General features: G+C 57.4%; 2 protein-coding genes across 5 annotated transcripts in view; both read left to right on the top strand.

The window, feature by feature from the left end:
- Sgta (small glutamine rich tetratricopeptide repeat containing alpha) overlaps positions 1 to 5512 on the top strand; it is a 20968-nt gene extending 15456 nt beyond the window's left edge. For 2 of the 4 annotated variants that reach the window (XM_010634837.3, XM_010634838.3), the window contains exons 6-13: positions 29 to 133; positions 655 to 793; positions 1612 to 1683; positions 1799 to 1861; positions 3098 to 3135; positions 4039 to 4128; positions 4301 to 4423; positions 5435 to 5512. In XM_010634837.3, the coding sequence (XP_010633139.1) occupies positions 29 to 133; positions 655 to 793; positions 1612 to 1683; positions 1799 to 1861; positions 3098 to 3135; positions 4039 to 4128; positions 4301 to 4415 (622 nt within the window). In that variant the 3' untranslated portion in view covers positions 4416 to 4423; positions 5435 to 5512. Of the gene's footprint in view, positions 1 to 3; positions 134 to 654; positions 794 to 1611; positions 1684 to 1798; positions 1862 to 3097; positions 3136 to 4038; positions 4129 to 4300; positions 4424 to 5434 lie in introns of all 4 variants that reach the window. The other 2 variants (XM_010634839.3, XM_033759818.1) reach the window with 2 other exon arrangements.
- A 7117-nt stretch (positions 5513 to 12629) lies between these two features.
- Positions 12630 to 18121, top strand: Slc39a3 (solute carrier family 39 member 3). Its single transcript, XM_010634836.2, has 3 exons — positions 12630 to 12716; positions 14080 to 14413; positions 16948 to 18121. The coding sequence occupies exons 2-3, from the start codon at positions 14204 to 14206 to the stop codon at positions 17686 to 17688; spliced, it is 951 nt and encodes a 316-aa protein (XP_010633138.1). The 5' UTR covers positions 12630 to 12716; positions 14080 to 14203; the 3' UTR covers positions 17689 to 18121.
- Positions 18122 to 23240: the final 5119 nt, after the last annotated feature.

The raw sequence follows: 23240 nt of genomic DNA, 5'->3' as shown, positions 1-23240 counted from the left end.
CCCCCCCCCCCCGCTCTTGTCTCTGCAGAGCCGCGGCCTACAGCAAGCTGGGGGACTACGCAGGCGCGGTGCGGGACTGTGAGCGCGCCATCTGCCTGGACCCTGCCTACAGCAAGGCCTATGGCCGCATGGGGTGAGTGGCGCTGGGAGCTTCGTCCTGTGCTCAGCCTCCTGCTTGTCACTGGAGGAGAGCACACCAAGGTCGCTTCGGTCCCCTGGAGTTGGGCGGGCCACCTCAGCTGAGTTCTCAGCCTGGGCGTGGTCCTCTGTGGTCACCAGCCTCCTGCTGAACCACAGCAGTGGCGCCTGAGTCCCCTCAGCTGCAGAGACTTGGGTGTAGCCCGGGGGCTCCCTGCAAACAGCAGGAGACTCTGTCTCTCGGAGTCCAAGGGTTTGGGAGCACAGTGCCAGTGTGTGTGTCCTTTCACCGCCTGCCCTGTGTCTCCGCTTGGGCTGTGGCAGTGCCTGGCATGGGTTCATGGGCTCAGGTTTCCCTGCCAGCTGAGCCCCCCAGAAGCTGGCTGTGTCTCCATGGAGAAAGTGGTCGTGGTGCAATGATGTCCGAAGGAATGGGGGCTCGATTGCTGGATCTCCTTGGGTCCAGTGCCTCAGGAGTCGGGCAGCAGTGACCTCATACCATGCTGTCACCCCTAGCCTGGCGCTGTCCAGCCTGAACAAGCACGCGGAGGCCGTGGCCTACTACAAGAAAGCCCTGGAGCTGGATCCCGACAATGAGACTTACAAGTCCAACCTCAAGATAGCAGAGCTGAAGCTCAGGGAGACACCGAGCCCTGTGAGTCCTAACACGGGGTGACGCACTGGGAGGCCACGCGGGTGCACAGGCCCCAGGGTGGGAGGCCTTGTGGCTAGGTGTGTTAAGACACAGATGTGGTGAGCCGGGCATGGTGGTGCACACCTGTGATCCCAGCACTCGGGAGGCTGAGGCAGGAGGATTGCTGTGAGTTCGAGACCAGCCTGGGCTACACAGTGAGTTCCAGGTCAGTCTCAACTACATAGTGAGACCCTGTCTCAAAAACAAACACACAGGTCTGGGGATTTAGCTCAGTGGGACCACGGCTGCCTCTCAAGCACAAGGTCCTGAGTTCAATCCCCGATCCCCGGTACCAAAAACAAACCAAACAAAGAAGAAAAAGACATAGATGTGGCACACGGCTGTCCTTCAGCCCCTGGGGAGGCTGTGACAGGAGGGTTACACGTTCAAGCCCATCCTAAGCAGTTTAACAACTTGGTGAGACCCTGTTTCAAAATAAAAAAGGGCTGGGGGTTTGGCTCAGTGTGAAGGCCCTGAATTCAGTTCCTGTTGTAGAAAAAGAACAAAAAGAAAAAGACAGCAAAACCACTGTTGGGAGGCAGGAGGGAGGTTCCTGCTCAGCCCCCAAGTCAGGGCACGCGCCAGGCGGGGTCCCACAGCCTGCACTGGGGAATCGGGGTGGACGCAGCGGGCTCTGGATGGCTCTCCTGGTGGCCGGGGCAGGTGGGCAGCGCTGTCAGCGTGGGAGCCCGCAAGAGTGGGGCTGCGTTGGCCCTGCAGCCTGTGTGCGTGGGGCCACCATGGGCGTCAGCGTGCCCTGGGATGGGCTCTTCCTGCAGGGTCAGCCTGGCCTCCAGGTGTGGACATCTGAACGCAGGAACCGAGAGGCACGGCCACCAACCGGCCACGAGGTCAGAGGCCCTGGCACAGTGCTGGCTCCTGGGTCCGTGGGACATCTGAGTGCTCTGGGCCTGCCTGTCCTGGGCTGCGTCGCGGTGTCACTGACCGGTGCTTCTCTGTCTCCAGACGAGCAGTGTGAGCGGCATCGACATCGCTGGCCTGCTCAACAACCCGAGCTTCATAAACATGGTAACGGCCCCGGCACCCCTGCCCCACGGTGTCTCCGCCACAGCCCACGCGCGTGCCAGTGTCACTGCTGCTGGGGCTCCCTGGCCTGGCCAAACAATCCAGGACAGTGAAGCCCCGTCTCTAGCTCAGTTCCTGCTGTGACAGTGACAGGCACCGCCGTGGCCTCTCCTGCATCCAGAGATAACACAGGGTCCCAGGTACCCAGGGCCATGATGCCACCCTCTAGGAACAGCATCCACTGCATGCAAGGGACATTGGCCTGTGGCAGCAGCCTCCTTGCGGCCTCGCCATGCACGCTTTTCCATTTCTGGGGTGGTCTCCCCCTCCCTAGCCCTCCCTGGCATGGAGCTCACAGAGGCTGCCCTGCTGGTGTCACCCGGTATCTCCTTCACCCTCCTATGGGAACCTGGCACCGGCCCTTCACGGGCCTCTCAGCACAGCAGTGAACTCGGGCTGGTGGGTCATGGCTACCAGTGGGTTTTTTATGGGATGCGGCCAGGCCTGCCTGGACGCTGTGGTCACTGGCCACCCTCACCCTGGAGGGGCTGTGGCTGGTGCAGCTGGACATACACTGCCCTTTACGAGACCCACAGGCCAGAGGCTCGGAGCATCTTACTGTTGGCTGCTTTAAGTCAGTCCTGCCAGGCACGGTGGTAGGCGCCCGTAATCCTAGCACGCAGGAGGATTGCCAGCCTGAGCTGTATGCGCAGATCCTGTCTGAAGAACAAACAGAAAAATGAGTCCTTAGGAATAATCCAGGAGGGAAAGTGAGGGAGGCCCAGGACTGCTCTGTCCACCAGCAGAGCCAGGCCAGAGAGCCCCAGCTGCCTGAAAGTGAACAGCAGTGACAACAAAGGACAGATGTGCCGCCAGTGGGACCCAAGCTGCCGGCCAGAAGAGCTTGTGGGGCTGCCGGCCTGTCTGAAGATCAGGACAGGATGGGACAGGAGCTCCAAATTCAGGAACCATAGCTCTTGAGGACAGGGAGCCACCATATAGGGAAAGAGTTAAAACGCCAAGCCTGTCATTCCAGCACTGAGAGGCTGAGGCAGGAGGATCCTAAGTTCCAGACCAGGCTGAGCAACTTAAACTTTGTCTCAAAATTTAAAAATGGCTGGCGGAGTAACTCAGTTGTACAGCACCCTTGCATTCCCAGTACCACCAAGGGGGGAAAAGAACTTGCAAGAGAAAGTGTTGGGACAGTACTTTTGGTGACAGAGGTATTCTTTTTTTCAGGCATCAAGCTTAATGAACAGCCCCCAACTCCAGCAGCTGTAAGTGACACAGTCCCTTTGTATCCATGTATCTCTGGCAAAAGGGGCATAGCATTAAACAATTGTTTTGAACTGTTTTACAGTATACACCTTGGTGACAGTAAGCACATTCACAATGCATGCACCCGTTTGCCCTGTAATTCCAATCACCCTGTCACCCCAAAGGAAGCCCCGTCTGTCCCCACAGCAGTCACCCATCCCCTCTCAGCCTGGCACCCCCGAGTCCACTTGCTGTCCTGGAGTCGCCTGTCCCGGGTGTTTCCTGTCTGTGGAGCCCACGCTGTGTCCTCTGTCTGTGGCGTCTCTCACTCAGTGGGGCATCCTCAGGGTCCCTCCCTGCGGTGGCGAGTGTCACAGGCTCGCTCTTCTCCACGGCTGGGTCCCATCCCTGTGTGGGGTGGTCTTCACTGTGTCCACCTGGGGCTTCGCGGGCTGCCTCTGCTCACGGACTGCTGTGAACTGTGCCTCTGGTGTCTGGGGACACGAGCCCATCGGAACATTTTTGAATCCGTCCTCAGTCCCCCTGGGTGCCTACCTGGCAGTGCCCTCGCTGGGTCACGTGCTGACTGGCTTGTCCCCGCTGCCTGGCCTCACGATCCGGTTGTAAACAGCTCAGCCACAGAGCTGCTGGGCTGCCCTCTGGGTACTGCTGGGTGCTGAGCGGCGTCCTGGCCTGCACTCCGTGCCTGTCCTCCCAGTCTTGGCAATCACAGATGTTACTCAGTGTCCCCTGGGGCAGAACTGCCTTCTCTGAGACCCACTGTTCAGGGAACGCTGGCAAAGCCACAGGGCCTGGAGAGGAGGCCACAGAACGTCCCCTCCCGGGACGGCCCGCAGCTGAGAGGCGATCCTCCCTGGGCGTCTCCTGGGGCTGTTGTGACCCTGGCCCGCGTCTTCCCACAGCATGTCTGGGATGATTTCGGGCAGCCACAACCCCTTGGGGACCCCTGGCACCAGCCCTTCTCAGAACGACCTGAGCGGCCTCATCCAGGCGTGAGTGGGCCGCACCCGGGGCGGGGGTGCCAGTGGGCGGGACGAGGGCACAGTTCAGGATGAGTCCCAGCTGCCCCTGGCACCCAGTGCCCTCCACCCTGCTTGATGCCACCCTGATGAAGGCAGAGGGTTGAGGGGCCCGGGGTGTGGCCACGAGCCGAGCCATCCGCAGGGGTCAGCAGTTCGCGCAGCACATGCAGATGCAGAACCCCGAGTTCATCGAGCAGCTGCGCAGCCAGATGCGCAGCCGGACCCCCAGTGCCAGCAATGAGGAGCCGCAGGAGTGACGCGGCAGGTGAGCCCGGTGGGGCGGGGCGGCTGCCTGCACCTTGTGGTTCATTCCATTCCACTGTTTTGTCCCGGAGAGCAGGTGTTACTTTGGTGATTCCGCAAAATAAGCTTGTCCCAGGTGGCCCTGGTTGCCAGTCCGCGGGGTCTCTAAGCTCAGCGTCTTCCCTTATTTTTATTTTCTTATCTTTGGTGCTGGGGATGGAACCCAGGACCTTGCATGTGCCAGGCAAGGGCTCACCACCTAGCCGTACACCAGCCCTCTTCCTTCTAACAAGCTATTTGTTTTTGCCTTTTTTTCTTTTTTTTAATGCTCCCCCACCCCTCCCCTGGTACTGGGGATCAAATTCAGGAACTTGTGCTTGCAAGACAGGCACAGTGCCACTGAGCTACAGCCCCAGCCCCCCTTGTTTTGGTTTTTGAGACAGGATCTTGCTGTGTAGCCTCAAACTCGTCAGGAGTTGAGCACAATGGCAGGTGCCTGTCATCCCAGCCCCCAGGGAGGCTGAGACAGGAAGACTGTAAGTTTGAACCCATACTAGTGAATTCTGTGACTTAGCAAGAACTTGTCTTAAAATAACACATGAGAATGGCCAGGGGTGGGGCTCAACATGAAGGCTGTGGGTTCAGTCTCCCATACCCCAAAACTGACACCTCAGGGTTCTGGTGGCCATGTGTGTTTTTTTTTGTTTTGTTGGTTGTTTTTTTGTTTTGTTTTTTTTTTGTTGTTGTTGTTGTTGTTTGAGGCATTTTAGTTTTCTTCAGTACTGGGGATTGAATCTTAAAGCCTTCAGCTGAGCTACACTCCCAGGGACAGGGTCTCGTTGAACCACTCAGTTGCACAATTTGCCATCCTCCTGCCTCAGCCTCCCAGAGCACTGGCTGACAGGTGTGCATCACAGCCCTACCTCTGCTGTTAATTTTCATGGTGCAGTACCCCCTGCCCCTTGCCATCCTCCCTCATGCATGGGCCTCACATCCACTTTCCGCCCTGATTGCCCATCTTTCTGTCCCCCAGCCAAGCCAGCTCCATCCTGTCCTTCCCGGCTGACCAGAATCCTTCGCGTGTTTTGCCATTTTCTCCCATTGGACTGCTGAAGAGAGAACCAGAGAACAAAGTCGGGCCTGCATGTTACGATGGACCCCGCCCCTGCTTCCCCTGTCCAGCCTCCTCCATCCCTTCACAGCCCGGGCCCCTTGTGAGGAAAGGAAGAGCCAGAAAGCCCAGCGCCGACCAGCAGCAATCTCCTTCCCGGCTCCAAGAGCCCCGCAGTCACTGAACCCGGTCCCCGTAGCCCCCGCCGCCCCCTCCATTTGTCCACAAGGACTTTGAGAGCCAAGCCGACCTCAAGGCCTGGGACGAGCTCACTGCCAGCCCCAGCCCGGGCACCCACACCCTGGACTGCGTGTGCCCCACTGGAGGACCTTGAGCTGCAGCGCCCGACACGACTCCTGCCCCCTGGCCCTCGCGCTGCCCAGCGTGTGGACGGGCTTGCTCCCTCCATCTTCGTCGCGTGGTCCTCAGGGCCAGCCGCTCAGCACGGCCTCGGTCCAGCCTGTGCAGAAGGACCATGTCCTGTTCTGCTGCAGGCCGGGCCTGGCACCGCCTGCTCGTCTCTGAGACAGCATGGAAGCCGCTTCTGGGGCAGCTGCTGCTCCGAAGTGTGGCCTCGCAGATGTCCCCACTGCCACTGTGACCCCTGGGCTGTGGGCACCACTGGCCCAGACGACGGGTTCTGCGGGAGCAGGCGGTGCCCATTGTAGGAAGCCGGTAGGAAGTGGGCGGCATGGCCACCAAAGCCCTCACCAGCGGGACACATCTGTCCGCAGGAGCCATGCGGGGAATAAATGAATTAGACATGGTGACCTCCCCTCACTGGTGTTGGCCTCTGGGCGGCACGGGCCCCTCCCCCTCCACACCCGCGGGGCCCCACACTCCCGACGGCAGCCTCTGCCCGAGCCCAGCTGCTCACACCCCGGGGACTGCATTCAGAGCCGCCTTGCTGGGTCATGTGCTCCCTTTCCTGCGGCCCAGGGAGCCTCCCTAACAGCAGCATGGGGCGACCGGAGCAGCTCATCAGGGCTCCCAAGCTGCTGCCACTGGGAGATCACACCCTGGGAGAGGTCCTGCCATCGCGGAGAGTGGCGCAGGGGAATTGGGTTCAGCTCCCATGGGTGACAGGAGAGAGGGCAGAGGACAGGCGGTCAGGTCCTCCAGGCACCGCAGGTGGTGGCCAGGAGCACAGCCCGTGCAGTGCCCAGGATGCCCACAGAAAACGCCCGTGGGACTGCAGTGTCCACAGGGCCCAGGTCGAGAAGCCCAGCGGAGGGAGACGCGTTGCACCCTGCCAGGCCCCGGGTGCTTGGTGAACGGACAGGTCACTAGTGGTGCATTCTCGTGGGGCACTGCCGAGCACACAGTGCGCCTCAGTCCTCTTCCCTCCATCCGTCTCCTCCACTCCAACCCCCCAAAGGCAGTGCCTCGCCACCTGCACCTTCCCGGGGGTTTTGACTCCTGAGTCCTTCTGAGCCACACCAAAGCCTGAGGGCAGCCGCCCGGGCTCCATGCCCCTTAGTGTCTGCAGCAGCCCCATCGCCCTACACCCTGAAGAGCTGACCTGTCAGTGTCTCATCCCTGAACCCCAGGCTTCTGCATGCTTGATGGGAAGCTGTCATCAGTAATTACTGCTTGGTCCCACACGATCTGGAAATGAGTTATTTTTGAACATTGCTGTCAGAATGAAAGACTAGTGATTTAACGTGGATTTAGTGTAAGTCGTGACTTGCGTTCCCAGGAGTGGATTGAACCTTGCAGTTTGAGGCAGCGATTGCTTTCCTTAAATTAGGGGATTCTTTTTTGTTTTTTTGGTTTTTTGAGACAGGGTCTCACTACGTAGTTGAGACTGACCTGGAACTCACTGCTATGTAGCCCAGGCTGGTCTCGAAGTCACAGTGATCCTCCTGCCTCAGCCTCGTGAGTGCTGGGATTACAGAAGTTAGGGGATTCTGAAGGCTCTGCAGCCTTGGGAAGGAAGTCCCTCAATTGCAGATGCCATCATCTTAGTCCATGAAGCATCAAGGAGCAGATCGTGTCTTTTGCAGAACCGGCGTGGTGATTTTCCTCCACAAGCACCATTACCAATATCTGGGGACATGTGGCTGTCAGCTGGGGGAGTCCTGGCATGGAGCGGGTGGAGGCCAGGAATGCTGCTCGGCACGGGAAATAGTGCACGCCAAAGTGGGCAGCTTGACCTAAAGCCAAGGGGGTTTGCTCACCCTGCTCCTGATCTGGTAAAATCTAATTGCACTGGGCATGGTGGCACACACCTGACTGCCAGCAGTCAGGAGACTGAGGCAGGGATGTGACAGCATTCAAGGCCAACCTGAACGAGTTTGGCCCCTTTTCCAAAACAACAACAAAAATCTAATTGCAAAAACTTAAGAGGAATGGCGAGCTGGAGTGGTTGCCCACTCGACCTGCACGGTGTGTGCCAGCCCATTGATGTCTTCTTCCCTTTTTTTCTTGTGGTACTGGGGATCGAACTCTGGTCCTTATGCTTGTGGGGCAGGCACACTGAGCTAAATCCCCAGCCCCATCGGTGTCTCCTGATGGCGCGCATCTGGGTCTCTGGTGTAGCTTCAGGTCTGGACGGACCCAGCTGTACCTGGTTGGACCTGACCTGGCCTTGTTAGATCCTGGAGCTGCTGCTATGCCTAGCGATTGGCACAGTGCTCATGGAGCTGCTGCTTTAGAATTACAGGAATAAAACAAAACATCCTCTGCACCACGGGTGTGTGGACAGGTACCCAGCAGGGTGCAGAGTTGAGCAGCCAGCACAGCTTAACCCTGCACTGCCTGGCACTGCTCACCTCCGCAGCGCGTACTCTGAAGTTGAGCTTCCTGATGATAGCCTAGTCTGAAACGATGAGTCCCACCACTGAGCTTTCAGGCCGCGGGCAGAGCCACAGAGTGCTACCCACGCGACTCTGCTACAGCTGCCCCCAGGAGGCCCCTGCCGTGTGCTCCCGCAAGCTTGAGCAAGGCACCCCAGTAGGCCCTACCTTCTAAAGACACCCTAGTAGTGCAAACCAACAGGCCTTCTGGGGACATTTAACCCCGAACTATTATTTCCCCCCTGGAATTGGGTGGGGGGCGCTGCTTAATTCTTTCTTGCTGCTGCATGACAATGGATTATAAAGATGGATCAAAATTCCTTTAACTTTTGCCAGTCCCAGCTCCCAGGAGGATCGGAGCAAGTTCAAGGCCAGCCTGGGTTACATAGTGAAACCGCCTCTGGCTGGGGATTTAGCTCAGTGGTGCCACCTGCCTCACAAGTGGCAGGTCCCAAGTTTGATCCCTAGTACCCCCCCAATTTTTCCCCTTAAATATCCCTTCATTTGTTTCCATTTGGGAGTGATTTCTCACAAGGAGGAGTCTCACGGTATAAAAAGTGACTGCACTTCAGTTTCTCGTGCAGCTAAATTCCAACATCATATAGTTGTTTTTTTAAGTGCTGGGGGTTGAACCGAGAGCCTTGTGCATGCTACCCAGGCACTCTACTGCTAAGCTACCCTCCCAGCCTGTTTTGTTTTGAGACAGGGTCCCCCTGTGTTGTCCAGGATGGTCTTGCACTTATAGTCCTCCTGCTTCAGCCTCCTGAGTTGCTGGGATGCCAGGCGTGTGCAGCTGTGCACAGTGTGTACCAGGGATCGAACTCAGGACCCTGTGCTTGCAAGGCAGGCGGTGGCACCACTGAGCTAAACCCCCGGCCCTGTACACAGAGGTAGCACATAGCTTTGTACTTCTTCAGCGTGGGCTGCACTGAGTGACTTTTCCAAGAGGAAAGAATAGAAAAGGGGAGAAAAGAGGGCTTTCACCACAAGTGACCTGAGCAGCACCTGCCACAGGCAGGTGGTCGGGTCACGGTCAACAGTGCTTTGTCACACTGACAGGCAGCATGGGCTGTGGCCACGCTGTCATGAGCAGGGCAACACAACTCCATGGTCCTCAGCAACACCAAAGCCAGTCGTGATGGTACACGCCCTTCATCCCAGCACTCTGGGAGGCTGAGGCAGGAGGGTCAAAGGTTGAAGGCCAGGCTGGGCAAGTTAGCAACTCATCGAGATGCTGTCTCAAAATGAAAAAAGGCCTGGGAGTGGAGCTCAGTGTTACGGTCCTGGGTTCCATCCCTGGTAATACAAAAAATTAAAAAAAACAATACAATTGGTAGCAAAAAGATGAGAAAATTCCCAGTGGAAGAACATTTCCTAAAATATCAGACCAGTATTTCTCAAAACTTGCTACCGACCGTAGGGCAGCAAACACGGGATTTCACGAGGAGATACAGGTTCTCTGAAAGGTGGGAGCAGGTTCGGCGATGACAGTCAGACAAAAGCACTCAACACCGAGGTGAAGTTTGCAAATGCTGCTGCAATTTTATTTCTAACTCCAGGTGTTTATATACTAGTTTCAAGGGCATACCTCAAGAGTGATTCCAGTCACAAGCAGGCATGAGAAAGATAGACAATAGTACTGTAAAAACTAAGGCCACAAGGTCAAGGTAAGACCACACCTATATACCATCACAAAAGCTAAGACCACTAAGTCAAGGTAAGACCACACCTATACGCAGTCAGAAGGGGAAGTTTGTAAAACAAAGGACTGGCTTCAGCATGTCACCTTCAGGTTCACCTTCAGGACTTCACAGTCCGGGGCTCAGGGTCAGCACTTTGGCCGCCCGTCCTCTTGTGCCTCAATACCTCCCCATCTCTAGGAACATCTAATTGTTCCTAACCTTTCCTGGGCCCAGAATACAATTCTACAGATAATGAACAAATAGTAATAAAGACAAAATAGAACAGAATTATAAATGAACCCAATGTCCCCAAACTGCAGGCGGAGAGGCCAGCTATTCTCTTCACGGCTGACTTCACATGCGGTGTGTGCCAAGGACTTCCAGGAGGCTTAACCCCGTGGGGACGATACCTCTGGTCTGGTTTCTGCCAGGTGACCGGCATTGTCACACAGACTCTACTGGAGTGGTCGTGGCAAAAACTGTCCAGGTTGAGTGGGGCGTGGTGGCACTCGCCTGTAATCCCAGCACTCAGGAGGCTGAAGCAGGAGGATCGCTGGGAGTTTGAGGTCAGCCTGGGTTATGTAGTGAGTTCAATGCCAGCCTGAACTACACAGTGAGACCCTGTCTCTAAACACCAAAACCATAACAAACAAACAAAACCCTGCCCTAGTCATCCAACACCAAGGTCATCGGAGAAGCTCTCACAGCCTAGAGAAGCACAGCAGACAGCAGACATGACATGGAACCGTCCTCACTGGGTGCTGGACAGCATCTTGGGCAGAGAAGGGACACTGGCAGTAGCCAAACACAGTGGTGCACACCTGTAATCCCAGCTACTCAGGAAGTTGAGGCAGGACAATTGCAAGTTTTAGGACACCCTGAGGACTTTCATGTAGCCTAGACTGAAAATAAATTTTGCAAACGGGCTGGAGGTGTAGCTCAGCATTTCTGGCTTCAATCCCCAGTACTGAAAAGAAGATATTAGATAAAAACTAACCACTGCCTGCCTCACAAGTGCAAGGTCCTGAGTTCGATCCCTGGTACACACACACAAAAAAGATAAATGTATGATGTCACATGGATGTGAGATGTTAATAAAATGGAAACCAGTGGACAGAGTATGTAAACTCAACTTTTTTTTTGCAATTTTTCTGTAAATAGTTTTTTTTTTTTTTGTACCAGAGATCGAACTTGGGACCTTATGCTTGCAAGGCAGGTGGCTGCACCACTGAGCTAAATCCCTAGTTCTGTAAATAGTTTTTTTTTGAGGGGGTACCAGGAATCGAACTCAGGACCTTGAGCTTCCAGGCAGGTGCAGAACCACTGAGTTATGTACCTGGTCCTAGGGTTTTTGTTTTTTCTTGATATGCAGTTCAGGCTGACCTTGAACTTGCTACATAACCCAGGCTGGCCTCAAACTCAAGGTGATCCTCCTGCCTCAGCCTCCCGTGTTGGGATTATAGGCATTCACCACCACCATAACTGGCTATAAATATTCTAAAAAAATGTTTTTTAAAAATACTGTACTTTTTAACTTTAAAAAATATTCTTTTTGCAGTGCTGTGGATGAAATCCAATCCTTGCACAAGCTAGGCAAGCTCTCTGCCTATGACGCCTCCAACCCATTTCTAAATTTTTACCTGGAGACAGTATCCAAGTAATGCACCTGCCTCAGCCTCCTGAATAGCTGGCATTAAAATGTGTGCCACTGTACCTGGATGTAAAACATAATTTTTTTTTAAATTTTGTTTGTACTGGGACCTGAACTCAGGTCCTTGCGTTTATGAGGCAGGCCCTGGAACCACTGAGCTCAATTCCCAACCCACAAAGCATAATTTTAAAACTGGGAATGATTCCAAGATCATCCATTGCATGTAGCTATCGTATCTATCTTTTCTTTGGTGGTGGCGGGGAGGGGGTGAGACAGGGTCTCACTATGTAGTTGAGACTGACCTGGAAATCACTGTGTAGCCCAGACTGGTCTCGAGCTCACAGTGATCCTCCTGCTTCAGCCTCCCGAATGCTAGGATTACAGGTGTGTGCCACCACGATCATATCGGTTTTTTCTTTTTCTTTTTTTTTTTTTTTCAGGACTGGTGATTGAACCCCAGGATTTTCAAACTGAGCTAAAACCCTAGCCCTTATAACATGTTTTTCATTTTGAAACAGGCTCTCCCTAAGTGACTAAGTTGCCCCGGCTCGGCTTGAATTTGGAATTCTCCTGCCTTAGCCCCCAAGAATGCAGGAATACTAAAGGGTGCAACAACGCGCCCAGCGTGTATTTTGTTTCTTAAGCCTCCCGGAAGGGCACCAGCAGCGAGGATGCCTCCACAGAGACCGTCCCGGTAGTAAATCTCTTCCTGCCAAGCTTCCAACCAAGCAGGATTCAGCACCAGAGGCCCCTGGACAGTTCTGGAACCCAAACCCTTTAGGAACCAATCCTTGGTGGTTCAACTTTCCCACCCGGAGCCGCATAGTGGCTGCGCCTCCGTTTAGCGGGAGGAAACGACTCTCCCGGACCAGTGCGAGAAGTGGAATGGCAGAATGAGTGGCAGCCTCATCAGCCAATAACTTGTGAATTCTAGCTACAGGCGTTCTGGGAGGCCAATAGGCTTTGTTGTGGGCGGGACGTGGGCATCGGCGCGCTGAGCCTGGAGCTTGCCTAGACCGAGGAGGCCGCCGCAGCGGTTGGCGGCGGGCGGAGCCGGCCGGCGGGCGAGACAGGTACCTGCTGGGTGAAGGGTGGGTCTGGGGCAGCGGGGCAGGGCTGGAAGGCCTGGCGGACTCCGCCCGTTAGCCAAGGCCCGGCTGCGTTGTGCGCCTGCACGGGCACACAGTAGGCGCTCACTAAGTGCTGAATGAATGAATGGCCCAGTCCTCTCTGCGGTCCAGGCCGATCGGCCCCCAGTTGGAGAGCGTTCGGGCAGATGTCACGCGCACTCCACGGCCTAGGGCAGCCAGGCACCGACAGGCATTTATCGGGCGCCTACTGTGTGCCTCTGCGGTTTTGCGGGGTGCACAGCGTGGAGGGCGGGCGAGTTTGAACGCGTTTAATTTATGTGGTTCCCACTATTGCACAAACTAGAGGCGAGGACGGGCAGGAAAGGCGACAAGAGGGCCCTATGAACCCCGACATCTAAGCAGATGCCTGTAGAGGGGAATAAATGAAAGGGGCAGGTCTGGAGAAGAGCCGGGGCGGGGCTTGGCCGGCAGCGTGAAAGAGCCTACTTGGGGGAAAACAAAAGATGGAGGAGCTGGGGTTCCTTCTAGTGACTCCACATTTCGGGGTCCAGAGTGAAATCTCTGCTTTGCTCCATCGAGTCCCATGCAGAGGCCCACACGCTCTGCTGATTTACCTGGTGGCCGCTGGGCATCTGTTCTGCCCAGCCTTGTGGTGGGTACAATACAGTTTGGGGAGGGGGTAGGTGGGGACAGTGATCCTAAATGAGGACACATCCTTGGAAGGTTGGAGTAGAAGGGTGTTACAGGCAGAAAGAACAACCCATGCAAAGGCCCTGTGACAGGGAGTTTGGCACAGTTGAGGAACACTGATGTGGGTTTAGGAGAGGGGAAACCAGTCATACAGAGCCTCAGCCTCAGTGTAAAGAGTTTGGATTCTGCCAGGGATTTAACTCAGTGGTTCCGCTGCCTGCCTCGCAAGCACAAGGTCCGGAGTTCAATCCCCAATATAGAAAAAAAAAAAAAAAAAAAAAAAAAGAATTTGAATTCTGTATCAGGGCAGTGGAAAACCCGAAGCCATGTCCCCAAGTAACTTCACCACAAAGACAGCGATTCCTGTCCTCAGCCTAAGGTAGAAGTCACCAGGTACCTATGGCTACTAAGCACTTGCAGTGCAACCAAGCAGAATTTTAAACTGTATTCAGCTGTAACTGACACAGAGCTGCAGTAGCTGGTCAGTAGCTGCCGGATTGGGATTGGATGCTGCAGCCCCTGGAGGGTTTTTTCCGAAGAAGGCGGAGATAGGCATGAGCTGTGGGGTAGACCAGAGTGCTCGGTGTGACAGACCCGGTACCCAGAGCTGTTTAGATGACCCCACAGCTAATATGGTTGCGCTTGATATTCACAGTTGCAGGGTGGAGCATGATTTTCCTGCCGCGTGGCCGGCCTGGTAGTGCACTGTGGCACTGACCTACCTACATGTCCATGTGTGATTGGGCCCCGTGGTGACTGGCACAATCCAGCCTGCCACCATGGCGAAGCTGTTGGTGGCCAAAATCCTCTGCATGGTGGGTGTGTTCTTCTTCATGCTGCTGGGCTCCCTGCTCCCCGTGAAGGTCATCGAGACGGACTTTGAGAAAGCCCATCACTCCAAAAAGATCCTTTCCCTCTGCAACACCTTTGGTGGCGGGGTCTTTCTGGCCACCTGCTTCAACGCACTGCTGCCCGCCGTGCGGGAGAAGGTAAGGCCTCCCCAGGTGATGGTTACAGCCCTGACCACCTTAGCCCAGGGGCTCTGATGGTTTTTCACTGATAACCAAGTCCAGTGACGGCCTCAATGCTGTAGGGATGAGGGAAAGGAGAAAATGAACTACTGTGTAACCTTATATTGGTGGCCACCCCTCTCTGTGCCTCACCTGGTAAACAGCAGGTTTGGACTAGACCTGGATCGGGACTAGACAGATGGTCCCAGTAGGGCTAAACATCCAGGCCAGCCTCCGTACTCTGGATGTTACACACTTTGTCCCACATTAAGTGAGGCCACACTGTGGTTCCTGCATCTGTCAGCTACTGCTGCATAACAAGTCACAACAACTTGGCCGTGGCTGCCAGGTAACCTCCACTGAGCCTGGGCCAGTGTAGTTGTAGGGCCGAGTGGGCTCGGTTTACCTGCCTGCGGGAAGGGCAGAACTTCCAGTGCAGCCCCAGTTCCCCAGCCCCTGCCCAGGTCTCGTGGTGCCTGATGTCCCTCTCCCTGGGGAGGTGGCACCCATGTTCACCACGTGCCTTCCGTAGGCCCCTAACGCTGGGACCCTGGCACACGTCCTCTCCCAGGGCCTCATCTGGCCCGTGTCCGGTTCATCACCAGGAAGCCAGCTCTGACCGAGAGGAGGGCAAGGCTCAGGTGTGCATGCGGAGGAGGCAGCTCACAAAACACCACACCTCTGTCACAGGTTAAAGAGGCCAGGGCAGCGCGCTGCTTGGGCCAGCAGGAAGGGGGCACACCGGGTACAGCCCCCCAAGCCATGTGCAGGCAGCGAGGGGGAGGGGGGACCCGTGAGCCACAGCCTTCATGAGTATCAGGCAGGTGTCCCAGGGGACCCTTTTTATGTTTTGTTTTTTGAGACGATCTTATGTAGCCCAAGCTAGCCTCATACTTGCAGTCCTCCTGCCTCAGCCGACAAGGGCTAAGACCAAAGACCTTTAAAGCAAGCAGTGTAACTCCTATGGGTGCCCTGAGACAAGAGGGGTCACCATGCAGGGTGTGGTCCGTGGGTGAGTCCGGCCAGCTGTGTCCAGCATCCACAGGGAGGAGCCCTCAGGAGCAGCTGTGCAGAGATCTGGCAGCTCCCATGGAAGAGCTGGGCAATGGGAGCTGGAACCTGTCAGGCAACCAAGCCCTGCTGGCCGAGAAAGTTAAACCTGTTTTGAGGAGCTTCTGTTGCAACCTGAAATTCTAGGAATTCACTACAGGGCCCCTGGTTTAGGTAGGGTACTGGGAAATTCCACGTAAACTGAGACTTCACCAGCCATTACCAGGCTGGGGCAGGAATGTCCCTGACAGTGTGGGCAGCATGTGCAAAGGCCCTGGGGTTTCAGGGAGCCTGGCATGCTCACATCTGGATGAGGCCAGGGAGGATACCTGGATCCCACAGCCACTTGCCTTATCTAGCTCTTCAGGTATTATGAGACTCTTCAATGTGTTGTGAGATGTGAAGATCCCAAGTTCAAGGCTAGGTGGAACTACATAATGGGACCCTATCTCAAAGAACCAGAAAGGTTTCCAAATTACAGTTAAATAACATACAGAGCCAGGTGTGGTGGCACATGCCTGTAATCCCAGCACTCAGGAGGCTGAGGCAGGAGGATCGCTGTGAGTTCGAGACCGGCCTGGGCTACATAGTGACTTCCTGGTCAGTCTCAACTACATAGTGAGAACTTGTCTTCAAAATCCAAAATAAATAAATACAATAACATACAGCACCCCGATCTTTTGTCTATCCACGTTTCCAGTTCTCAGCCCAACACAGCCAGTGGCAGAGAGGGCAGCTACTCTCTAGAAAGTTCTGGGGGTAGCTCCAACTCACAGGACCCACAGGGTGGCCACGTGTGCAGTGAACCTCATATTCACGCCTGCCTGCATCAGAGTGGGAGGAGACGAGCCCTCACTAGGGGGCTGAAATCAGTGGCCTCTCGTGGCCGCCTCCTAGGCTGCAGATTGCCTCTCGCCACCCCATGTCTCGGTGGCTCCTTGGGGACCCTTTGTGTCTCTTTGAAGGGCCCTGTGCTGTGGGTTAGGGCCCACTGTGTGGCCTTGTGCTAAAACCTGTCACCTCTCGGGGCTGGGGATTTAGCTGAGTGGTTCTGCTGTCCGCTTCACAAGCACAAGGTCGGGAGTTCAATCCCTGGTGCCCCACCCCCAAAAAACAATCAAAACAAAAAAACCTTGTCACCTCTTTAATGGCCACGTGGGCAGATTTATTGATTTATTTATTGAGGATGGAAACCAAAGCCTTTGCTCTGACCTATGTCCCCAGCCTCCGTCCCTTTTATTGAGACAGGATCTCACTAAGTCACTTAAGTTGCCCAGGCTGAGCTCAAATTTGTGGTCCTCCCGCCTCAGCCTCCCAGAGTGCTGGGGTGACAGATGTGCACCACCGCGCTCAGCCCTCCTAGGTTTTGGCCCCCAGTGCAAATGGGATATTTCTGGGCTTTGCGAGTTGAGAGCTGTGTCCCACTGTGCCGCCTCTAATGGCCCTTGTGCCTGTGCCGCCAGCTGCAGCGCGTACTGAGCCTCGGGCACCTGAGCACCGACTACCCGCTGGCGGAGACCCTGCTGCTGCTGGGCTTCTTCGTGACCGTGTTCCTGGAGCAGCTGGTGCTCACGTTCCGCAAGGAGAAGCCGTCCTTCATCGACCTGGAGACCTTCAACGCGGGCTCGGACGCGGGCAGCGACTCGGAGTACGAGAGCCCCTTCGCGGGGGGCGTGCGCGGCCACGTGCTCTACGCCGAGGGCCACGCGCATGCGCACGGCGCGGGCCTGAGCGTGCAGGAGCTGTCGCGCTCGGGGCCGCTGCGCCTGCTCAGCCTGGTCTTCGCGCTGTCGGCGCACTCCATCTTTGAGGGCCTGGCGCTGGGCCTGCAGGAGGAGGGCGAGAAGGTGGTGAGCCTTTTCGTGGGCGTGGCCATCCACGAGACACTGGTGGCGGTGGCCCTGGGCATCAGCATGGCCCGCAGCGCCATGCGCCTCCGTGACGCGGCCAAGCTGGCGGTCACCGTGAGCGTCATGATCCCGCTGGGCATCGGCGTCGGCCTGGGCATCGAGAGTGCCCGCGGCATGCCCAGCAGTGTGGCCTCCGTGCTGCTGCAGGGCCTGGCGGGTGGCACCTTCCTCTTTATCACCTTCCTGGAGATCTTGGCCAAAGAGCTGGAGGACAAGAACGACCGGCTGCTCAAGGTCCTCTTCCTGGTGCTGGGCTACGCTGTGCTGGCCGGCATGGTCTTCCTCAAGTGGTGAGTCTCCTCCTCCTTCCTGTCCTCCGCGCTGTGACTGCCCTGAGCCCCTGGCCGCACTCAGGCCACGCCCCTTCCCACCTCCCTGGAGAGGGAGCCCGGGGTTGCGGCCTCCGCAGGTCAGGCCGCGCCCCCACCCTGGATCTCACATCTCCATGCCCTGATACGACTTTAAAAATACTCTAAAGGATTTGCCAGAGCTGTGTGGCCATGTCAACCTTGGGCAGGGAAGGGTGCAGCTGGCGGGAGGTGGGGCCTGGTCTGCGTGTCCAGACCGGGTCAGCCCCAGACTTGCCCGGCCACACCCCAGCCGAAGACAGGAGCCTTGGCCTCCGCTGTGCCCAGGGCACAAGCAGCGGAGCAGCATCTAGCAACTGGACTGGGCTGGCCTGGGCGACTGCTAGGCTCCAGCCAGGCACCGGCATTGACCCACCCTTCGAATGAGCACACGCGCGCGCGCGCGCGCGCACACACACACACACGCACACTCTACAACTCCCACCTCCAGGGCAAAAAGTCCCTGGGGCGGGGAGCCTGTCGTGTCCTAGCAACCCCTCCCAATCTGACCTGTCACCCTGGCAACCTCAGCATCTGGGGACCCGGAGTCCAGTGAGCAGCTTTGCTTTGGGGAGATTGCCTGGTGGGAAGGAGCTGGGTTCTTAGCCTGGAGCCCCGTCTCCCTTGGCCACGTGCTGGATGCCAGGGTTTCCCAAGTGCCCCCACGGAGCCCACTGCGATCCAGTCCCCAGACTCCGGCCATGCTCTCTGTTCCCAGATTATTCCTGTGCCTGATGTCCAGTCACCACCCATGTCCCGGTGCTGTCCCCTCTCTGGCCAGTCAGGTTTCCCGACCAGGAGAGGTCCTCTTTGCCCCCTTGGGGCCCCTGTCCCTCATCACTGTGCCCAGCAGTGACCTGTCCAAGGGTGGTGTCCCCCGAGGGTGCTGCCGCCCGGCCCAGCTACCAGGACTCCAGCCGAATTAACCTTGAGAGCGTCTGTGGCCTGCGTATCCCTGTGCAGAGCCGTAGATCAGCCAGGGTTCAACCCTACCTGCAGGGCCCAGCACACGTGTCGGGGGCTCCAAGTCCTCTGGCAGGGTCTCCCCTCGGTGTTGTTGGAAGTCAGGCCCTTTTCTAGCAACTTCTAGCTGCATCTTCGTGAGCCTGGTGTAGCCTGACCTTGTCATGGGCTGGCAAGTGGCCGTGTGGCTGAGACAGCCCCGCAGGTGTCACGGAGATGCCAGACCCGCGTGGGAGGACCCAGGCTCTGCATGGATGTGGGCCGGGTGACATGACTGGGCCAGGACAGGAGAGCTCAGGTCCCCCTGACCCAGCAGAGGACAGTCTGCTCTATGGCCCCAGCTCTGTCTCTCCACCGTCGCCACCAAAGTGGACCATAGAGTGGCCTCCACACCAGCACGCCTGTCAAGCTGCGCCCAGGCCTTTTCCTTGCCTCCCCCCAGAGGAGCCTCCAAGATCATGCCAGCCCCTCAGCTGGAGCTGACCCCCGGGTCCTCAGCCTCCGCCAGGGACCCCTCATCCTAGGCCACGCCTGCTGCCGTCACACCGCGGTTCATCCAGCTGTGGGCCCCTGAGTTTATCCGGGCCTCCTCAGGATTTGGGGGAGGCAGGGGCTGTGGTCACAGGAGCAGCCTGCTCATCTGCCGCCCCTCCTGTCTACTGTGGTGAGAGAGACATGGTCAGCGTCAGGCCTTGTGGAGCCACAGGGACGGGACAGATAGGACCCAACCCGAGTGAGTTACATGGTGTTTCTTGGGCCCAACGTGGCGGCTTCCCAAAAGGGAGTGGAGGTGTCTCCACGGTCTCCCAGAAGGACCACAGCTCTCTCCAAGACACCTGATGTGGCCCGAACAGGGCCTGTCCTGGCTTCAGCCCCGCAGTGGGTCCTGACCACGTGTGTGTGCCCTGCCGTATGGTAGCGGGAGCTTCTGCCTGAGGGATGGGTGTCGCCACCACCCCGGGACACCCTGAGCGCCACAGAACCGCTGCAGAATCTGCTACGACAGGTGACAGACTTGGACCCGTGTGCCTCTGGGACCCAAGACCTGCCCCCGGCTGTGAAGGCCGGTGCCCCTCCTCAGGGTTGGTGCTGACTGGCATTCGCATTTGAGGTGATTCTGGCCCTGGGGACACGTGTGGCTGGAGGCCAGGGACGTCACTCCACACCCCGGGACGCCTGCCCCTCCTGGGGGTCCGCAACACAGAGCAGCGACAGGCGGACGACCTGCTTCTCACCCTGCCTGGAGCAGAGGGAGGGAGGGGAAGGGGCGGCCCCGGGCCTGCCGGTGGAGTCCCCGTAATGACAGCATGTCAAGCCCGTGTTCTCCCTTGTTTGTGTTCCCGCCTTGTGGGTGGGCGGGCTGGGGAGAGCCGAGTCCCAGGGCCCAGACGAAGCAGAGCGACAGCATCCACCCTTCCCGGGCAGGGGCACTGGAGTAGTACCTGTGTCGGGGCTTCAGAAAAAGCCCGGGACCTGCTCGACATTCCTGAAGACGCCCGCTTTCCTCTCCATGTACCCTGGTGGAGGTGGGTCCCCGGCTCCCAGGGACAGAGGGAGATGTCACTGTGGGGTGTGGGAATTCCCAGCGGAACCTGAACTCGGCTCCTGGGTGCGGGGCTGCAGCCAGGTTGGGCTGGGCGGGGCCACCCCTCTGCGGGGGCTGTGACCTTGCTGACCTCAGTCCAGGGCCAGCATAATCACTAGGCTCTGTCTGTCTTAGGTTTCATTTTTTTGTTTTCATTTTTGTTGTACTGGGGACTGAACCCAGGGCTTCACATTGACCTCCATCCCCTTTATTATTTTTTATTTTGAGATAGGGTCTCGCTAAATTGCCCAGGCTGGGCTCAAACTTATGATCCTTCTGCCTCAGCCTCCCAGGATGCTGGGGGTGACAGGGGAGCACCACCACGCTCACCTAGCTGTGCCCTGTCTCACGGGGAACTAGCCTGGAGGGGGACAGCTCAGAGCCCCGCTTCCTGAGTGCTGCCCAGAGTGTCGTGAGAAGCCCCCACTTCATCCGCTTCTCCCCTGGTTGCCCAGGGACTCAGAGGCTTCTGTCTCTGCCGGACTCGGGCATGAGGTGGCCCTCGAGGAGGGACTGCCCGCCTCGGCACTGCTGTAGTGTCCTGAGCACTGCAGGTGCTAAGCAGTGTCCCTGCCCTCTACCCACTCCATGCCAGGAGCTTGCCCAGCATCCCTGGGGGCCTGGTGGGTCCCCCAGCCCAGAACTAAGTCATCTCGTGTTGCAGCAAGGAAGACCAATAACATCAGCACAAGCACATCATTGGGTAGCAGTGGGTGCCAGGCAGGAGGAGAGCATTTTACCCTGTGCCCAGGAAGTGGTTCACAGGTGACATTGGAGAGGCGCTGGGGGAAGAGCGGCTCAGGCTGTGGGTGCTGGCTGTGCAAAAGCCCTGGGGCCTTTCTGCCAATCTCAGCCTTGTTTCCTGATGACAAAAGCAGTCTGGACTCTGTGTAGACGCACGTGTTGGGGCTTCAGGTTTATCCTACCAAGATAAATGCCTCAGGACCCTACTCCTACATAGCGCCGTAAGAGCCTCCCATATGCTAGGGAGAGTCCAGGTGCCTCCAGCAGCCCCACCAGCGCTGTAGTGCGGTGTGTCTTCCTGTGCTGCTCCTGCAGACAGGCTGAAGGGTGAGACCTCGCAGATGCCAGCCTGTGCTTCTGGGCGCAAACCAGCTTTTGACAAATGATCTTGTTTTAAAATATTGTTGCCGTGGGCTGGGAATGTAACAACCTGATGAGTGCTTGTCTAAAATGTGCGATGTTCTGGGTTCAGTCCCCAGCAAGGCAAAAAAGAAAAACTAACAATAATAATAAATTGTAAAGTAAAATATTGATGCCAATTTAAAAAACACGATACCTGCATGGCCCCAGCAGGGCACTGGGGTGCAGCGAGGTCCCTCAGGATACAGGATCGAGTGAGGACAAGGACGTGGCCGATGACGGCTGTCCCTTGTATTTCAGCGGCAGGAAGACTGAGTCCACCGGAAGTCCCTGGATCAGGCCTCCAGGCAGCCGCAGATGAAAAGAAGGGGTGCAGGGAGCCAAGCTCTCGTTCCGGCCGGGCCACTTCCTTGCTGGGCTGCCTTGAGGGAGTCACTTTTCCTTCTCCGAGCCTAGGTTTCCAGATGTGGGCAGGACAGTTGCCAGGCACAGCTCAGTGCCAGCCATGGTGACACCGGTCTGGTTGTCCTGCAGGCTCGGGGAGCTGGAAGGGCTACAGCTGGGAGTCTGGGGGCCCCCTCTTCCTGCCAGGCAGGCAGCCGGTTCTGAGTCTTCCAAGGCCCATGGAGTCTCCAAAGAGGCAGTGGGCATGGGCATGGGGTGGCCCGGGAGCCCCAGTTCCCACAGTAGCTCGCTCGGACTCCCTGACATCCACATTCTGCCACCCCCGAAATCTGGATTCTGCAGTTTACCAAGGACAGGTGAGGCCAGCAGTGCCCACCACCCTGGCTCTGTGCTCCACATCCGGCCGGCGGGCCGGGAAGCTATTAGTAGCAGGCAGTGGCGAGGAAATCAGGAATCGCCGCTGGGCCCGACTCTCCCCGCCTGGGTCAGTCGGGCCAGCCCGCTGGGACTGGCACCCCGGGGAGCATCCAGCCAGCGCTTCCGGTCACTCTGGAGAGGCTGCCTGAGAGAGGCCCGAGACGGGGTTCCGGGCCCAGGGATGCTCGGGGCGGGCAACGCTCGGTCAGGTCCCAGTGGAACTTGAACCTGGGCCTAGAAGCTGCACCTTGACGCGGGAGGTGGAGGGAGCCACAGCAGCGTTAGAGCTGGGGCTGATGGCCGGATGCTGGAGTACGGGAGCGGGCGGGAACCAGTACTCAGCCCTAGAGCCTCGGCGGCAGTGGGCTTGGGGGCAGCGCTGAGTTTCCAAGTGAACGGGAAGAGCCCACCTTGGCCACAGCTGAGAAGCAGCCAAAGAAGAGTGTGAATTTGAGCCCAGAGTCCAGCTTCCTCTGAGATCTGCCCAGGTGGGGTCAGGACGAGCTCCAGGCCAGAACTGGCGCAGGCCCGACATTCCAGCACTCGGGAGGCTGAGGCAGGTGGATCTTCAGTTCAGGCCAGCCTGGGCAACTTAGGCTCTGCCTCAAGGCTGGGGACGAAGCGTGTTACAAAAGCCCCAGTGCCAGGGGCAGAAGAGGGAGATGAGCTCCAGGCTTCAGGGAGGACAAGGGACGATGACTTCTGGTTGGCCTGACCACTTGCATGCATCCAACAACACCCAGGTCCCACGGCACGAGTTTATTCTCAGGTGCCCAGCTGCCCTCGCCCCTCCCTAGCGCCCCTGACCCAGGGTCACATGCCCAGCCCCGGCCTGCCCTTGACTCCTGTCCGCCCACTACACCCCTGCCCCAGACAAACCCTCCGCAGTGATTCTGAGCCCCCACTCCTGCCCTCAGAGCTGTCCACTGTTTTGTGCTTCCCTGAGGTTGGCCACACCCCCAGCCCTGTGTCCCCAGTTCCCCAAAGGCTGCTCTGCTTTTCCCCCCTAGCCTGGGTCGTCCTGT

Source organism: Fukomys damarensis, unplaced genomic scaffold (genome assembly GCF_012274545.1).
Source record: "Fukomys damarensis isolate Sample0158 unplaced genomic scaffold, DMR_v1.0_HiC HiC_scaffold_37, whole genome shotgun sequence".
Classification (NCBI taxonomy): domain Eukaryota; kingdom Metazoa; phylum Chordata; class Mammalia; order Rodentia; family Bathyergidae; genus Fukomys; species Fukomys damarensis.
The sequence above is the reverse complement of the archived record's forward strand: the minus strand, read 5'-3'. Positions and strand labels throughout refer to the sequence as shown.